Raw genomic sequence first — 19,529 nt, 5'->3', positions numbered from 1 at the left:
CTGGGTTCGATCCCGGCTCTGGGTCACTGTCAGTGTGGAGTTTGCACATTCTCCCAGTGTCTGCGTGGGTTTCGCCCCCACAACCCAAAGATGTGCAGGTTAGGTGGATTGGCCACGCTAAATTGCCCCTTAATTGGAAAAGAAAAATTAGATACTCTTAAAATTTATATTTTAAAAATGTGGATTTAAAAAATTTTTTTTTTTTTTTTTTTTTTTTTTTTTTAAATCATTTGTAGAATGCGGGCATCACTGGCTAGGACAAATAATTGGGGATCTAAATTTATTTTAAAAAAGAAAAAAAAAGTCTGAACTGTGTATGGGGAACTCACTCGAGAATTCAGAACCAACAGTCAACAAACAGCTCATGGAATACGATACCGACAGTTAACATGGCAAATTCAATTGACGAACGAGTCTGGGCAGACAGAAAGCAGATCGCTATCCCAGTAGACTATCCTAACCAAAGCAATAGCTCATGGCTTAATGAAAACTCCCAAGATATATTCAAATCAGAACTGAAGAAATGGGGCATTTGAATTTGATAAAATACACAATACAGGATGTGAGATGATGAAACCTCCTGGAGTACAGGCAGCATGGTGGCACAGAGTTAGCACAGCTGCCTCACAACACCAGGAGCCCAGGTTCGATTCCTGCCTCGGGTGACTGTCTGGGTGGAGTTTGCAAGTTCTCAGAGTGTCTGCATGGGCAGTTTCCTCTTTCAGTCCAAGCGATGAGCAGGTTAGGTGGATTGGCCTTGAAAAATTGCTCCCGAGCGTCCCAAGGTGTGCAGGTTAAGTGGGGTTATGTGGTTATGGGGATAGGGTGGGGGAGTGGGCGAAATGGCCTCCTCAATTCAATTCTATGGTCAAACCGAGATGGCAACAGCACTTGTGGAGCATTCACCAAGGTACGATTTAAAACAGCATGTTTTACCTCTCTGGCGTGGTCTGTACAACAGCTACTTGGATAGGCAGCATACCAAGCCCAGTCTCCCTCGAACAAAAACTGCCTTCTCTTGCTTACTCTGTGCATTATTCCAATGTTTTCCAACTGGAATCATAAACAGCTGCCCGCAATTATCTTTTGAACACAAAATGATCATCCTTTCAAATCCAAAACAAAGCTTTTCAGGTAAACAAGACAACAATCCAGAATTAGGTGACGGTGAAAAATATTTACACAAAATTTCATTTGTTTTGAAAGAAGTTCAGACATAGTTTATCTGCACAGAGGATGGGTAGATTAATTCGAACAATTAAAGGCTATGATGATTCAAATTTTAAGGAAACATCGAAAAAGTTAACGGATCTTAAACTCTTTTGAAACAAAGCTGAGTAATTAACGTCCATCCCCAATTTTTAAAAAAGTGAAACTGGACACACAAAAAAATATCATGCAGCTGGCTTTCAAATCATTTTGGAAATATTCAGAAGAAATCCCTTTGAAGAAATCTGTACTTGCATGGAGAATCTTGGGTGCTGCACAGAGATCCCACGGGACTACATCAAATCAAAGTCCTGGGGCTGGATTCTCAGATTCTGAGGCTATGTCCTCACGTCAGCGTGGGAATGGTGGAGTTTTGCGCCCAAAGATTCAGCGCAACGGCCACCAATCCTCCGTTTGGCTGGGGGCTAGCAGGGCGGCAACGTAGTGCACCCGGCTCGAGCTGCCGATACGGCCCCGAGAATTGCCAGGTCCGTGGCCACGCATGCGGCCTGCAGCGGCCGCGCTGTGCAACATGGCGCCGGCCGCACGAAGACCCGGCCTGCCAAATAGTGAGCCTCGGACCACCCCCCCACCAGTGCCCCCAGCCTCTGCCAGTGGATCAGCCCTCCCCCACTGTGGCGGTGCTGGACTGAGTCTGCAGCCACCACGCAGAGTTCCTGACGGATGATACCACTGGCGACCGACAGCGTCGGTAACTCTGACGGTCGGGGGGGGGGGGTGCCTCAGGCAACGTCCCGAGGCAGTCGATATGGCGCGCTCTCCGAGTATGCCACTTCAAGGGGCGGAGCATCGCGAATGCGGCGCCGCCCCCAATTCCGTTGGGGCCGGGTATTCTCCGGCCGATCGCGATTTCGGCGTTGGCGACCGGAGAATCCCGCCCCTGGCTTTTAGGACTCAGGGTTGCAAGTAAAATTATTAAGTGGAGGGGTTCAAAAGTCACATGGGATCAGAAGATCCCTTCGTAGCCAATGACAGGTCGCCTCGGCGAAACACACATTTCATAAGACTGGTCAACGACAACTAAAAGGATTTTGAATGAGCTATTTTCTGAATTAGGTTTTCAATTGCAGCTGCAGGAGAGTCTGGTTCATTTTCATTGCAACCAAAAAGGGGCAATGCCAGCTTCAGAAAATGTATGTGTCTGTTCCGGGTGAGCACCACTGACAAGGCCATTTATTGACCATACCTGGATGGCCTGAGGTGGTGGTGGGTCTTCTCCTTGAAGCACCACAGTCCTTGCGATGGCAGTTCAGATCCACAGGGACAATAAGGAAACAGCAATACATGTCCAAGTCAGGATAGGGTGCAACGTGGCGGTGATGACGTGCCCACAATGTTGCTGCTTTTGAGTCTTGGTGAAGAAGGTCACAACACAAGAGAACCGGTGAAGTAGCCTTGGCAAGTTGTGGAAGTGTGTTCTGTCGCCCACGTACATGATGGAGAGCACAGTATTCTGGATGGTGTTGAACTCCACTGGTGTGGCACAAGCTGAACGGAGCATCAGTTAAGCAAGTTATTGATGAGTCGGCGATGGCAAGGACTCCTTCCGTCTCTACTCTGATCATTGGGAGGGACAATAATTAGCCAGGTTAGATTTACTCTACTTGTGGTTAGGGCAATGGCAGTGCCACAGCTGCACACTAGCAGCATGGCTAGCTCTAGCACACGATTACAGCATGGCGGCCCGGGTATCATCAGGGCCCACAGCCTTTACCCTATACGATACACTCAACCGTTTCTTTAATATCACATGGAATGAAGCAAATTGGTTGAAGATTTGATGTTTGCTGCGATAAATCCTGCAAGGCGAGGCCTGAACACAGATAAACACTCCAGTGCTGGGCTTCGTCACAATGGGAGCTTCATCGTTCCCATCAGTTTCCTGGTTCTCCACCGCTAATTCTCAACTGGATGTGGCAGAGTTACAGAGCCGCGTTCTGGTCCGTTTGTTATGGAGTGCTTAGAGCTGCTCAAGCCTGCTGCTTTTGCTGTTTAGCATGCAGGTAGCCCTGAGCAGTCACTGCAATAGATTTGTATCTCATTCGGAGTACACCTGATGATACCCCCGGCGTGCCCTGCTGCAATAAGCCAGGATTGGTCACCATACTTTATGCTGACTGAGTGAGAGAGAGAATTTCCTCCGGGGGTGTTCAATATGAAGGAGCACTGGGCAGGACGTGGTGATCAGCAGCAGGCGCCTCGGACCTCGGAAGGCAGAAGGCTTCATGGAGCTCAGCGTCACTCCCACTCAACCATTAACTAATGTTTCCCCACTCCAGATGGGACTGCTTTGCTGGTGTAACAGCACATACCAGAGGCGATGGACAAAATCTGGAATATTTACTGATAGATACATACAGTAGCATGAGAGAAGCAGAATATACATAAGTCATCAGAAATGCTTCTTGCTGGTCTTTTATTAATGGAGAAATATATTGGAACATCAAAGATACAAAGAACCCTTCAAGAAAATTAAACTGCTAAACCGGAACATCTTGAAACAAAACTTTCAGTCTGACGCCTGGCCTGGTCGAGATTGAAGCTTCAAGTTGCTGGGCTGTCCAAAACCATCTTTCCAACAGCATGAAGGAATCATCAGCAGGGTAGTACAACTATAGTCCGCACCATGTATCAGTGTGGCTGCATGCAGGTAATCCACACAATGAGAAAACTCTCCTGTTTGTAAGAAGAAAACTTATTTTCTTTCAATGACCGACAGCAAGACCAACATTCAAAGCATGTGCTGATTTGCAGTTACCATGCACACAAAACCCCAGACAATATCCAAAGCAGCAAAAGTAATCCTTTTTAAAAAAGAAAGATGGTGGGCAGCACGGTGGCCTAGTGGTTAGCACAGCTGCCTCACGGCGCTGAGGTCCCAGGTTCGATCCCGGCTCTGGGTCACTGTCCGTGTGGAGTGTGCACATTCTCCCCGTGTTTGCGTGGGTTTCACCCCCACAACCCAAAGATGCGCAGGTTAGGTGGATTGGCCACACTAAATTGCCCCTTAATTGGAACAAATAATTGGGTAATCTAAATTTTTTTTTAATAAAAAGAAAGATATTATACATATATTAGAACAAAGCAAGGTAAAGTTTTGAACTAACAGTTTTTTGACGGAATTACCGGAGAAAGACAAGTTAGTTAGTCTATTATATTCCAGGGAGCGCTTATTGAGCAAATTCAGCATGTGGCACCTGTAGATCTTTGCAGACATCCTGGAAAGCAGAAATATCTCCTGCCCTCCAAACGTCAAGGATATATTCACTGCCGCCCCCTGACTAATAATAATAATAATAAACTTATTGTCACAAGTAGGCTTCAATGAAGTTATTGTGAAAAGCCCCTAGTCGCCACATTCCAGCGCTTGTTTGGGGACGCCGATATATTTACTGCCACCCCCTGACCAAGGATTGCTGCCACCCCCTGACTGAGGATATATTCACTGCCACCCCCTGATCAAGGATCGCTGCCACCCCCTGACTGAGGAAATATTCACTGCCACCCCCTGACCGAGGAACGCTGCCACCCCCTGACCGAGGATATATTCACTGCCACCCCCTGACTGAGGATATATACACTGCCACCCCCTGACCGAGGATCGCTGCCACCCCCTGACCGAGGATATATTCACTGCCACCCCCTGACTGAGGATATATTCACTGTTCCCCTGACCAAGGATAAATACAAGGATATATTCACTGCCACCCCCTGACCGAGGATATATTCACTGCCACCCCCTGACCAAGGATATATTCACTGCCACCCCCTGACCCGAGGATATATTCACTGCCACCCCCTGACCCGAGGATATATTCACTGCCACCCCCTGACCGAGGATATATTCACTGCCACCCCCTGACCGAGGATATATTCACTGCCACCCCCTGACCGAGGATATATTCACTGCCACCCCCTGACCGAGGATATATTCACTGCCACCCCCTGACCGAGGATATATTCACTGCCACCCCCTGACCGAGGATATATTCACTGCCACCCCCTGACCGAGGATATATTCACTGCCACCCCCTGACCGAGGATATATTCACTGCCACCCCCTGACCGAGGATATATTCACTGCCACCCCCTGACCGAGGATATATTCACTGCCACCCCCTGACCGAGGATATATTCACTGCCACCCCCTGACCGAGGATATATTCACTGTTCCCCTGACCGAGGATATATTCACTGTTCCCCTGACCGAGGATATATTCACTGTTCCCCTGACCAAGGATATATTCACTGTTCCCCTGACCAAGGATCGCTGCCACCCTTTGACCGAGGATATATTCACTGCCACCCCCTGACCGAGGATATATTCACTGCCACCCCCTGACCGAGGATATATTCACTGCCACCCCCTGACCGAGGATATATTCACTGCCACCCCCTGACCGAGGATATATTCACTGCCACCCCCTGACCGAGGATATATTCACTGCCACCCCCTGACCGAGGATATATTCACTGCCACCCCCTGACCGAGGATATATTCACTGCCACCCCCTGACCGAGGATATATTCACTGCCACCCCCTGACCGAGGATATATTCACTGCCACCCCCTGACCGAGGATATATTCACTGCCACCCCCTGACCGAGGATATATTCACTGCCACCCCCTGACCGAGGACATATTCACTGCCACCCCCTGGCCGAGGATAAATACACTGCCACCCCCTGACCGAGGATATATTCACTGCCACCCACTGACCGAGGATCGCTGCCACCCACTGACCGAGGATCGCTGCCACCCCCTGACCGAGGATATATTCACTGCCATCCCCTGACCGAGGATATATTCACTGCCACCCCGTGACCGAGGATATATTCACTGCCACCCCGTGACCGAGGATATATTCACTGCCACCCCCTGACCGAGGATATATTCACTGCCACCCCCTGACCGAGGATATATTCACTGCCACCCCCTGACCGAGGATATATTCACTGTTCTCCTGACCGAGGATATATTCACTGCCACCCCCTGACCGAGGATATATTCACTGCCACCCCCTGACTGAGGATATATTCACTGCCACCCCCTGACCGAGGATCACTGCCACCCCCTGACCGAGGATCACTGCCACCCCCTGACCGAGGATCACTGCCACCCCCTGACCGAGGATCACTGCCACCCCCTGACCGAGGATCTATTCACTGCCACCCCCTGACCGAGGATATATTCACTGCCACCCCCTGACCGAGGATATATTCACTGCCACCCCCTGACCGAGGATATATTCACTGTTCCCCTGACCGAGGATATATTCACTGCCACCCCCGACTGAGGATATATTCACTGCCACCCCCTGACCGAGGGTCATTGCCACCCCCTGACCGAGGATCGCTGCCACCCCCTGACCGAGGATCACTGCCACCCCCTGACCGAGGATCACTGCCACCCCCTGACCAAGGATCGCTGCCACCCCCTGACCAAGGATCGCTGCCACCCCCTGACCAAGGATCGCTGCCACCCCGTGACCAAGGATATATTCACTGCCACCCCGTGACCTAGGATATATTCACTGCCACCCCGTGACCGAGGATATATTCACTGCCACCACCTGACCGAGGATATATTCACTGCCACCCCGTGACCGAAGATATATTCACTGCGACCCCGTGACCGAAGATATATTCACTGCCACCCCCTGACCGAGGATATATTCACTGCCACCCCTGACCGAGGATATATTCACTGCCACCCCCTGACCGAGGATATATTCACTGCCACCCCCTTACCGAGGATATATTCACTGCCACCCCCTGACCGAGGATATATTCACTGCCACCCCCTGACCGAGGATATATTCACTGCCACCCCCTGACCGAGAATATATTCACTGCCACCCCCTGACCGAGGATATATTCACTGCCACCCCCTGACCGAGGATATATTCACTGCCACCCCCTGACCGAGGATATATTCACTGCCACCCCCTGACCGAGGATATATTCACTGCCACCCCGTGACCGAGGATATATTCACTGCCACCCCGTGACCGAGGATATATTCACTGCCACCCCGTGACCGAGGATATATTCACTGCCACCCCGTGACCGAGGATATATTCACTGCCACCCAGTGACCGAGGATATATTCACTGCCACCCCGTGACCGAGGATATATTCACTGCCACCCCGTGACCGAGGATATATTCACTGCCACCCCGTGACCGAGGATATATTCACTGCCACCCCCTGACCGAGGATATATTCACTGCCACCCCGTGACCGAGGATATATTCACTGCCACCCCGTGACCGAGGATATATTCACTGCCACCCCGTGACCGAGGATATATTCACTGCCACCCCGTGACCGAGGATATATTCACTGCCACCCCCTGACCGAGGATATATTCACTGCCACCCCCTGACCGAGGATATATTCACTGTTCCCCTGACCGAGGATATATTCACTGCCACCTCCGACTGAGGATATATTCACTGCCACCCCCTGACCGAGGGTCGTTGCCACCCCCTGACCGAGGATCGCTGCCACCCCCTGACCGAGGATCACTGCCACCCCCTGACCAAGGATCGCTGCCACCCCCTGACCGAGGATATATTCACTGCCACCCAGTGACCGAGGATATATTCACTGCCGCCCCGTGACCGAGGATATATTCACTGTTCCCCTGACTGAGGATATATTCACTGCCACCCCCTGACCGAGGATATATTCACTGCCACCCCCTGACCGAGGATATATTCACTGCCACCCCCTGACCGAGGATATATTCACTGCCACCCCCTGACCGAGGATATATTCACTGCCACCCCCTGACCGAGGATCGCTGTCACCCCCTGACCGAGGATCGCTGTCACCCCCTGACCGAGGATATATTCGCTGCCACCCCCTGACCGAGGATATATTCACTGCCACCCAGTGACCGAGGATATATTCACTGCCACCCCCTGACCGAGGATATATTCACTGCCACCCCGTGACCGAGGATATATTCACTGCCACCCCCTGACCGAGGATATATTCACTGCCACCCCCTGACCGAGGATATATTCACTGCCACCCAGTGACCGAGGATATATTCACTGCCACCCCCTGACCGAGGATATATTCACTGCCACCCCCTGACCGAGGATATATTCACTGCCACCCCCTGACCGAGGATATATTCACTGCCACCCCCTGACCGAGGATATATTCACTGCCACCCCCTGACCGAGGATATATTCACTGTCACCCCCTGACCGAGGATATATTCGCTGCCACCCCCTGACCGAGGATTATATTCACTGCCACCCACTGACCGAGGATATATTCACTGCCACCCCCTGACCGAGGATATATTCGCTGCCACCCCCTGACCGAGGATTATATTCACTGCCACCCTGTGACCGAGGATATATTCACTGCCACCCCCTGACCGAGGATATATTCACTGCCACCCCCTGACCGAGGATATATTCACTGCCACCCCCTGACCGAGGATATATTCACTGCCACCCCCTGACCGAGGATATATTCACTGCCACCCCCTGACCGAGGATATATTCACTGCCACCCCCTGACCGAGGATATATTCACTGCCACCCCCTGACCGAGGATCGCTGTCACCCCCTGACCGAGGATATATTCGCTGCCACCCCCTGACCGAGGATTATATTCACTGCCACCCACTGACCGAGGATATATTCACTGCCACCCCCTGACAGAGGATATATTCGCTGCCACCCCCTGACCGAGGATTATATTCACTGCCACCCTGTGACCGAGGATATATTCACTGCCACCCCCTGACCGAGGATATATTCACTGCCACCCCGTGACCGAGGATATATTCACTGCCACCCCCTGACCGAGGATATATTCACTGCCACCCCCTGACCGAGGATATATTCACTGCCACCCCCTGACCGAGGATATATTCACTGCCACCCCCTGACCGAGGATATATTCACTGTTCCCCTGACCAAGGATAAATACAAGGATATATTCACTGCCACCCCCTGACCGAGGATATATTCACTGCCACCCCCTGACCGAGGATATATTCACTGCCACCCCCTGACTGAGGATATATTCGCTGCCACCCCCTGACCGAGGATATATTCACTGCCACCCCCTGACTGAGGATATATTCGCTGCCACCCCCTGACCGAGGATATATTCACTGCCACCCCCTGACTGAGGATATATTCATATTCACTGCCACCCCCTGACCGAGGATATATTCACAGCCACCCCCTGACCGAGGATATATTCACTGCCACCCCCTGACCGAGGATCGCTGTCACCCCCTGACCGAGGATCGCTGTCACCCCCTGACCGAGGATATATTCGCTGCCACCCCCTGACCGAGGATATATTCACTGCCACCCAGTGACCGAGGATATATTCACTGCCACCCCCTGACCGAGGATATATTCACTGCCACCCCGTGACCGAGGATATATTCACTGCCACCCCCTGACCGAGGATATGTTCACTGCCACCCCCTGACCGAGGATATATTCACTGCCACCCAGTGACCGAGGATATATTCACTGCCACCCCCTGACCGAGGATATATTCACTGCCACCCCCTGACCGAGGATATATTCACTGCCACCCCCTGACCGAGGATATATTCACTGCCACCCCCTGACCGAGGATATATTCACTGCCACCCCCTGACCGAGGATATATTCACTGCCACCCCCTGACCGAGGATATATTCACTGCCACCCCCTGACCGAGGATATATTCACTGCCACCCCCTGACCGAGGATATATTCACTGCCACCCCCTGACCGAGGATATATTCACTGCCACCCCCTGACCGAGGATATATTCACTGCCACCCCCTGACCGAGGATAAATACACTGCCACCCCCTGACCGAGGATATATTCACTGCCACCCACTGACCGAGGATCGCTGCCACCCCCTGACCGAGGATATATTCACTGCCACCCCCTGACCGAGGATATATTCACTGCCACCCCGTGACCGAGGATATATTCACTGCCACCCCGTGACCGAGGATTATATTCACTGCCACCCTGTGACCGAGGATATATTCACTGCCACCCCCTGACCGAGGATATATTCACTGCCACCCCGTGACCGAGGATATATTCACTGCCACCCCCTGACCGAGGATATATTCACTGCCACCCCCTGACCGAGGATATATTCACTGCCACCCCCTGACCGAGGATATATTCACTGCCACCCCCTGACCGAGGATATATTCGCTGCCACCCCCTGACCGAGGATATATTCACTGCCACCCCCTGACCGAGGATATATTCACTGTTCCCCTGACCAAGGATAAATACAAGGATATATTCACTGCCACCCCCTGACCGAGGATATATTCACTGCCACCCCCTGACCGAGGATATATTCACTGCCACCCCCTGACTGAGGATATATTCGCTGCCACCCCCTGACCGAGGATATATTCACTGCCACCCCCTGACTGAGGATATATTCACTGCCACCCCCTGACTGAGGATATATTCGCTGCCACCCCCTGACCGAGGATATATTCACTGCCACCCCCTGACTGAGGATATATTCACAGCCACCCCGTGACTGAGGATATATTCACTGTTCCCCTGACCAAGGATATATACAAGGATATATTCATTGCCACCCCCTGACCGAGGATCACTGCCACCCCCTGACTGAGGATATATTCGCTGCCACCCCCTGACCGAGGATATATTCACTGCCACCCCGTGACTGAGGATATATTCACTGTTCCCCTGACCAAGGATATATACAAGGATATATTCATTGCCACCCCCTGACCGAGGATCACTGCCACCCCCTGACTGAGGATATATTCATTGCCACCCCCGACCAAGGATCGTAGCCACCCCCTGACTAAGGATATATTCACTGTCCCCCGACTATCAAGTTGCCATTTGTCAATTGACCCTCAGGCATCCTTTATGCCAATCTTTTCTGTCTCAATCCTCCAGCCCTAAAATGAGTCTTCCATCAAGTTGCATGTCCTCTGCCAGACAGCCCGTGAACAGCCACCCTCTGTTCTCTGTCTGCTGAGAAGAACAATGTGTTGTTATCTCTGTATTTGCCTCCCAGAAACTAGGCCATTGGTTAAAAGTAGAAGTCAGGAATCATGTCATCCGGCTGAAGCAGGCTTGCAAGGAGCACGTTCCCGATTTCTAAAAAAGTCAGGTTCCGGAGAAGGGAGAGATTGAAAGCAACATAGAACATGTACGGGTAAAACACAAAGAGTTTGATAGATGGGGTGAGAAGGCAACAAACTAAGAACATTTGCAAACTGTGACTTGCATGCTATACATCTGGCCACGTGGACAGGATAAACTACATATTAACCACCCCAAATATACATGAGACATTGAATGTAAATGCATACTATGAATCTAACCTTGCCAAGCAATCCAGCCAATCCAGAGATACTGCAAATATGTTGAAGTACAGATAATGATTTAAATGATTTTTAACTTCTCCCAATGTACGGATCCTCCTGTCCAATGTACGGATCCTCCTGTCCAATGTACGGATCCTCCTGTTTAAATTTGGTTCATACCCTTTCTTTTATATTTTGCTATTACAATTTTGATCCATGGGTGATTAATGGGCCTTTGCCTTGAATTCAAGCAAAAGAAATCAGTGATGATTCAGGTTGACTGACTTGGTTGACTGACTTGGCTGGCGGCCAATGAGCTGGCTCGAAATGCCGGGCAATTGGTTGTGATGAATGTTTCTCTTTCCCCAGTAAGGCTGGGTTAGTTTTCGCTTTCGGTCTTTAAAACTCCAATGAGGGTACTCTTCTCTCTCCAGTAAGGCTGAATGGATGTCATTTTATTGACAGGGCAAAGGATTGAGATTAAAACTTGGGCTGGATGCTGGGTTTGATCTGAAGTAAACAGCAATGGGGAGTCCAAAGAGTTGATAAGAGTTCGAGAACTAGAGGGCATAGGTTTAAGTTAAGAGGGGAAAGAATTAATTGGAACCGGAGGAGCAACTTCTTTTTTTTTTTTAAATACACAGAGGGTGGTGCATATGTGGAATGAGCTGCCGGAGGAAGTGGCTGAGGCAGGGACATTGACAACATTTAAAAGGCATTTGGACAGATACATGGACGAGAATGGTTTAGTGGGATGTGGGCCAAATGCAAGCAAATGGGGTTAGCTTAGATGGGCTTTTTGGTTGGCATGGACCACCAAGGCCCTGTCTTCGTGTCGTAGTGAAATAAGAAAGACGTTTATTCAGTATAACAGCAGTATTTCCACAGGACCCTGTTACACATCTCAGGGTCCTCACTCCTTTCAGTCAACTGCTACAGCAGCTAACCTGTTATACTAGTGCTGGTTAACTCATATCCCAATCAGCACGAAGGAACAATCATCCCCACTGGTTGAGTCCCATACAGGGTTATAACAGATGCGAGATTAAGAGTCTTAAGAGAGACGGAGACTCAAAGGTGAACCTGGAGTTGAAGGCCCAGCTTAATAAAGACCAAGTGTCTCTTACGGAAAAAATCGTAATGCCTGTGAGTACTGAACGAATGTCTCTGCAAGAAGACCATCATCAACTGTACACCGGTGGCTTTGATGAATCAGCCTGCTGGAGGATGGCCTGCTGCAAAGAATTCAACATCAAAAGCAAGGACTTTTATCTTTCTTTTACCTTCCACCGCTCCGTGTAGTCGGTCTTGTGCGTGGGTAGAGGGTGGGACAGTAGGTTAGTTTGCCGTTATTCCTTTGTAATTATTACATATTCCATCTTTACTTCTGTTATAAATAAACAGTTTCAGCTTACAGATCTGGTAAATTATTGGGCAGCCAAGGGCCAAAGATTTGGGGAATTCTTATACAAATTATTGATTAATTCACTTTGTGTTGGGACTCCGGGACCGGTGGGGCTGGAATTGACTGTGCATTGCCCAGGGTGTCATAACACCAACAACCTATTGTAATTCTTGATATTTAACGAGACAGTGTTATTCATACAGATGTGGTAAAGTAGGATCAGTTGATGAACTTATGTCCAAAGTCCGGGATGAAAATGCTAGAAAATGGAACTTATCACTACACTCATTGGATCCACATTGTAATTGGTTTGGTTTTTCAGCAACATTCTAGGCATCTATAAACCCTGGATGTAGGTGACTGAGATCCTGTCCAGCCTGTATCTGTGCCGTCAAAAGGACAACAATTGGTTCCACTACCCCTTAAAATATTTAGGCTAAAGTTGGATGGGGGTTTCCTACCATTATTGACACATTTACCTCAACTCAAGTCTACATGCGTCCTAAAGGGCGAGGGAAAAGTCCCAACACCTACATGGTGGTGTAGCTCAACACGGTTCCAACCCTTATTCCCTATCACTAAAGTATACTCCAATACAGGGTAATCGGTTAACACTCATAGATTGCTAAATATTTACTTGTTCAACACAGTAGTGTTTGAGCTTGGTTGACCTCTGTACTTGCAGTTCTTCAAGATATGAAAACGATAACCCAGCCCTGCTGTACTGCCAGTTACAGTTAAAGGACTTTAATGTTACATTCTTTTATCTCCTTTTTCGATAGTATAAAGCACTCTTGTTATCGTGCTATAATCACAAGGCTATTGGATTGTTACTCTCGCCTTTTATGGTGACAATATGGCACATTTATTACTGCTCATATCTTGTTTACGATGCATGCACAGCTCATACATCATTTAAAAGGAAGAAGGTGGGCACAATTATTTGTTTCTCTGGTAATAACAGAGAAATACTCAACACGTCAGTCAGCATCTGTGGAGAGAGAAACAGATTTAACCTTTCAGAGCATGTTGTCTCATCTCCCCCCCCCCCCCCCCCCCCCCTCCCTTACAGTCGCGGCTTACAATTTTTAAAAAAAACAGATTGAATATTTCCATTTCTGTTTATCCGATTACATAATCAAGAAAAAAGATTGCCTCTTGTTCTCCATTTTGTACTGGTTCGGTTTGCAAGGAATGATGAACAGGTCAAAAGCTGTCCAGTCCATCCAGCCTGCCCCACATACATGTATGAAATGAAAATCGCTTATTGTCACAAGTAGGCTTCAATGAAGTTACTGTGAAAAGCCCCTAGTCGCCACATTCCAGCGCCTGTTCGGGAGGCCGGTACAGGAATTGAACCGTGCTGCTGGCCTGCCTTGGTCTGCTTTAAAAGCCAGCGATTTAGCCCAGTGTGCTAAACCAGTACACGTGTAGCACAGTGGTTCGCACTGTTTGTTCACAGCTCCAGGGTCCCAGGTTCGATTCCCGGCTTGGGTCACTGTCTGTGCGGAGTCTGCACGTTCTCCCCGTGTCTGCGTGGGTTTCCTCCGGGTGCTCCGGTTTCCTCCCACAAGTCCTGAAAGACGTGCTGTTCGGTGAATTGGACATTCTGAATTCTCCCTCTGTGACCCGAACAGGCGCCGGAATGTGGCGACTAGGGGATTTTCACAGTAACTTCATTGCAGTGTTAATGTAAGCCTACTTGTGACTATAATGAAGATTATACACACTCCAATCAAAACCACACGATTACCTGGGAAAAGCTAATAGGTAGATTGAAACCAAGACCAATTTGTAAGGGAGGGGAAAGAAATTGAGACATTTAATTTGGGCGTTTGGTGAAACGGGCAATTCAGAATTATTTCCAAAGCAAACGCATGACTCATTTCAAACTGGAGAGAAGTCCAGAACTCAAAACTATTCCAGTCTCCAATGAGCCAGAAATGGAGGTTACCTGTCCACCCAAGTGTAGGAGTTTGGTTAGTGGTCACTCGGGTGGCTACATTCTCCGGTGCCCCAGCTGAATGCTTCCCGGCAGCACTATTCTATCTTCCCGACGCTGGTCAATGGAATTCCCATTGAAAACGCCCCATGGGGGTGCACTGCCAGCAGGAAAATTGAACCCCAACGACCAGAGATTTCTCATCCAGGTCATCGAGTAGATGCATGAAAGGCCAGCGGAGAGCTTTACACAATCCATACCAACTGGCTATTTCGAAATGAAGTATAGAAGCAACCTCCATGGTTGCACAAAATAAAACAGAGAGCCGATAACAACAGTTTCAGCCAAATGGAAAGAGACCCGGCAGGAAATCTAGATTGACTTTTTGCACTGTGAACTTTGCAACATAGGCAGCAGGAGCAAGGGGATATTATAACCTGCTCAATTGTGTTTAGTGTTAAATCAATACACAAATTAAGTCAAACACTGACAGGATGAAATAAAAAGGATGGGGGAGGGGCTCAAAAGTTAATAATAATAATAATCTTTATTGTCACAAGTAGGCTTACATTAACAGTGCAATTAAGTTACTGTGAAAATCCCCTCGTCGCCACATTCCGGCACCTGTTCGGGTACAGAGGGAGAATTCAGAATGTCCAAATTACCGAACAGCACGTCTTTCAGGACTGTGGGAGGAAACTGGAGCACCCGGAGGAAACCCACGCAGACACAGGGAGAACCTGCAGACTCCGCACAGACAGTGACCCAAGCCAGGAATCTAACCTGGAACCCTGGCGTTGTGAAGCCACTGTGCTACCGTGCTGCCTATATGGCAAGCTGACAAAAGCGTAGTGGGACTCCCTTGATTTGCGAATGCTTTCAGATGAGACATACATCCCACATACCACACATGGCTAACACAAAAAAAATCTTTACAGGCTATTGGGCAAAAAAGGCAGATATTTCACTTGTGGAATGCTCTCAGAAAAAACATGTTCCTGAAAAAGTGAGAGTTTTATCAGCCACTCTGGTTGAACAGATTTCATTTCCGAGTGCAGATCAGGCTTTTCAACTTGCAACCTTCCGATAAAGAAGTTACAGTTTCACTGGCCTATTACTGACTGTGGAAACAGCCAGTAATCCTAAATCACTAAGATTCAAAACCAGAAACACTCGAGGTTGGTAACAGTGCCTGATGTGATACCGAGCATGAAGATTCCAGGCTTAACCACTGGTCTGTGTTGTCATTCATCTCAGTCAGCAAGATGGTAGGCAAAACAATTTCCCTCCACACACCTGGACAGGGGTGGGGTGTGTGTGTGTGTGTGACCCAGCCAGGCTTCTCTTTCATTCTAATCGAACGACCCATTGCTGGAAATTGCATCTGTGGGAATCAGAATGAGTAGCGCTGACTCATATGCAAAGCCTTCACTGTTAAGAATGTTCGCTTGCATTGTCATGGAACCACAGCCCAGGATGAAGAAATACTTGTGGCGGAGAGGAAATTGTCAAGATAGGGGAAACACTTTTCAAAAGTTGAATCATGAGTAACCCTCGAAGTTACTGCTCTAAAGCTTGCCATTTTTCAGATCACGCCCTCAACATCCACATTCTACACAGTGGTCACGCCACCACTGTCAACAGAAGGTGCATTTTCCAAGGCTAGCAGGTTGGTAGTCATTCTCTCTTGCCTTATTTGATGAAGAAAAGGGCAGCACAGTGGCACAGTGGTTGGCACAGCTGCCTCGCGGCACTAAGGTCCCAGGTTCGATCCTGGCTCTGGATCACTGGCCATGTGGAGTTTGCACATTCTCCCAGTGTTTGCGTGCTAAACCTGGAGAGCTCTGATCAGAGAGCTGCTCCAATACACTGCACAAGCCAACAAGGACACTTAAAACCAAATTGGACTGAATATGTTTACTTTGCAAACAGAAGTCAGTCTGGAAAGAGGAGCCTAGATAGGCATAAACATTCAAATCACACCCTGCTAAAACCTCCACCTTCTCTAACCTCCCAGTTTGCTCTGTTGAAGGAGTCAACCCTTACAATGATATAGGTGCCTGCCTAGATAGTAAATATTGACACAAGTTATTTTAATTGTGGGCACATAACAGGCAATTCACTTTCCCACTGAGCCACCAAGGAAGCAGTTGAATATAATGGCAATAACGGGGGGGGGGGGGGGGGGGGGCACTCTGTTATCTATACTTCCATGTGTAATCTGACTCTGTATATTTAGATGCAAGTGGGTACCAGATGACAGCAAAGGTATCACAGACCTGTCATGATCCTCACACCTTCAATCCAATAGGCACTTGCTGAGAATTATTGTACTGCCTACTAACATCCTGTCCTGCAGACCACAAAGACAATGACTCCCAGTCAATAATTGCCCAGCGAGTCCTTAACTTTATTCAGAGAGATTAGAGGTGACATCACTCCAGGCCATTCTCTTGCATCAACCAGTAGTTGAACATTGGGCATGAGGGCGATGGCCCCAAAATACAGATTTGCAAACAGGTGCCACACTGTTCCAAAATATGTCAATTGATCCATTCATTATTTGTCAACAAATAAAAGTTGACATTGCAGCCCAATTGCCTGTTGGATAAACATTTACTGAAAGAAAACTCATTTGGCTGCAAAGTATTGAAAGGAATCCTGCTTGAAGACTGTGTTGTGGAGACCCCTCGCTGACAGGCCCCTTTAATGATTGACAGCGCCAGGGGACAAATGGGAAGCGCGAAGACAACGCGCGCCTGACAACCGATGAACCCGACAAGCCAATCAACGGCTCGCCCGCCCCACAAAGGGGGCGGGGACCGGAGGGTTCCAGCAACGTGCGATTGACCAAAGCGTCCCTGTCAGTCAGTGAGGGCGCCATCTCCCCTTCCCCCATCCTACCTCTCGAACGCCAGGCGGACGAGGAAGATGCCGAACGCGAGCGGGAAGGCGAAGAGCAAGTCGCCGGCTTGCGGGTAGTTGGTGTCGTCCGTGTTCTTCAGGTCTGCCCAAGTGACGTTGTGAGGGAGCCAAAATCTCTCGTTCCAGAACCAGGCTGAGAAGCCGGCCATGTTTGAGTGGGTGAAGCGACTTGAAGCCTCTTCCTTCTCGCGCTCCGTTTCTCTCAGGCGGGGCGGTGCTGTACTGCCTAATAACCAGTGGCTGACGTCACCCAGATAGGGCTCTGCCCTTTTTTTATAACGTCATCCAAAGTGCCCAGAGGAGCTGGAAATGAAGCAGGCTTGCATCCCTGTACACTATACACTCTAAAGAAGGTATTGAGACACCTCTTAACAGTTACAGCAATACTTAAAACATCAGTCATCAATAAATCGTCGAGTGAAAAGCGTTCTTGATGCTGCCATGACAATGGTGTCTGTTCAATACATTATTCAAGCCTGCACAACCCCATTAACTCGTTCAAAGAAACCACCAATTCAGTTCATCTTTAACATGGCAAGCAGGGGCGGCACGGTGGCGCAGTGGTTAGCAGTGCTGCCTCACGTCGCCAATGACCCGGGGCCGGGATCACTGTCCGTGTGGATTCTCCCCGTGTCTGCGTGAGTCTCACCCCCACAACCCAAAGATGTGCAGGGTAGGTGGATTGGCCACGCTAAATTGCCCCTTAATTGGAAAAAAAAATTGGGTACTCTAAATTTATTTAAAAAGTAAGACATCTTACAACACCAGGTTTAAGTCCAACAGGTTTGTTTCAAATCACTAGCTTTCAGAGCGCAGCTCCTTCCTCAGGTGAAACTGAGGAAGGAGCTGCGCTCCGAAAGCTAGGGATTAGAAACAAACCTGTTGGACTTTAACCTGGTGTTGTAAGACTTCTTACTGTGCCAACCCCAGTCCAATGCCGGCTTCGCCACATCATTTATAAAAAAAAACATGGCAAGCCACATTGTACAATGTATTCAAAGGTATGAGCTGGTCTCTGGAATGGGATGTTGGAAGTTACGGAGTTATTTTTGAGATGGGCAACTGTGAAGTTTCTGAAAAGAGTGACGATATGTTTTATCTCTGCCAAAGCCTGTAATCTTACCATGTACCAAATTACACACAAAGATGAAAGCAAATTACTGCGGCTGCTGAAATCTGAAACAAACAGAAAATGCTGAACAATCTCAGCAGGTCTGACAAAGCTTCTTTGTTGAAGCTTTGACAAAGATTATACGTCAAAGATTTGCCAAAGAGCCGTCCAGACTCGAAACGTTAGCTCCCCGCTCTCTCCGCAGATGCTGTCAGACTTGCTGAGATTGTCCAGTATTTTCTGTTTTTGTACCAAATTAAGCAGTGCACCATTGACAATTCACAAAGCTTCTGTATCTATGAGATACTGTATGTAATACCTGTGACTTACAGGGTCTTCCACACTTGTGAAAGAACTTCTACCTCCCCTTGTCTGCCTGGGTCTCACCCCCACAACCCAAAGATGTGCAGGGTAGGTGGATTGGCCACGCTAAATTGTCCCTTAATTGGAAAAAAGAAAGAATTGGGTACTCTAAATGTATTTTTAAGAAGTGAAAGAACTTCTACAATGCCCCACAATAAACAAAAGACCAGCTAATTCAAAGTATTAATTCCAAC

At 48.8% G+C, this 19,529-nt stretch overlaps 1 protein-coding gene across 2 annotated transcripts in view; it reads right to left on the bottom strand.

Annotated features, from left to right (window-relative positions):
* The window catches only part of LOC140405482 (ceramide synthase 6-like), a 139,100-nt gene extending 120,979 nt beyond the window's left edge, over positions 1-18,121 (bottom strand). Inside the window, exon 1 of one of the 2 annotated variants that reach the window (XM_072493975.1) lies at positions 17,841-18,121. In XM_072493975.1, the coding sequence (XP_072350076.1) occupies positions 17,841-18,010 (170 nt within the window). In that variant the 5' untranslated portion in view covers positions 18,011-18,121. The remainder of the gene's footprint in view (positions 1-17,840) is intronic. The other variant, XM_072493976.1, reaches the window with a different exon arrangement.
* Between the last annotated feature and the right edge of the window lie 1,408 nt (positions 18,122-19,529).

This window comes from Scyliorhinus torazame, chromosome X, assembly GCF_047496885.1.
Source record: "Scyliorhinus torazame isolate Kashiwa2021f chromosome X, sScyTor2.1, whole genome shotgun sequence".
Classification (NCBI taxonomy): domain Eukaryota; kingdom Metazoa; phylum Chordata; class Chondrichthyes; order Carcharhiniformes; family Scyliorhinidae; genus Scyliorhinus; species Scyliorhinus torazame.
The sequence above is the reverse complement of the archived record's forward strand: the minus strand, read 5'-3'. Positions and strand labels throughout refer to the sequence as shown.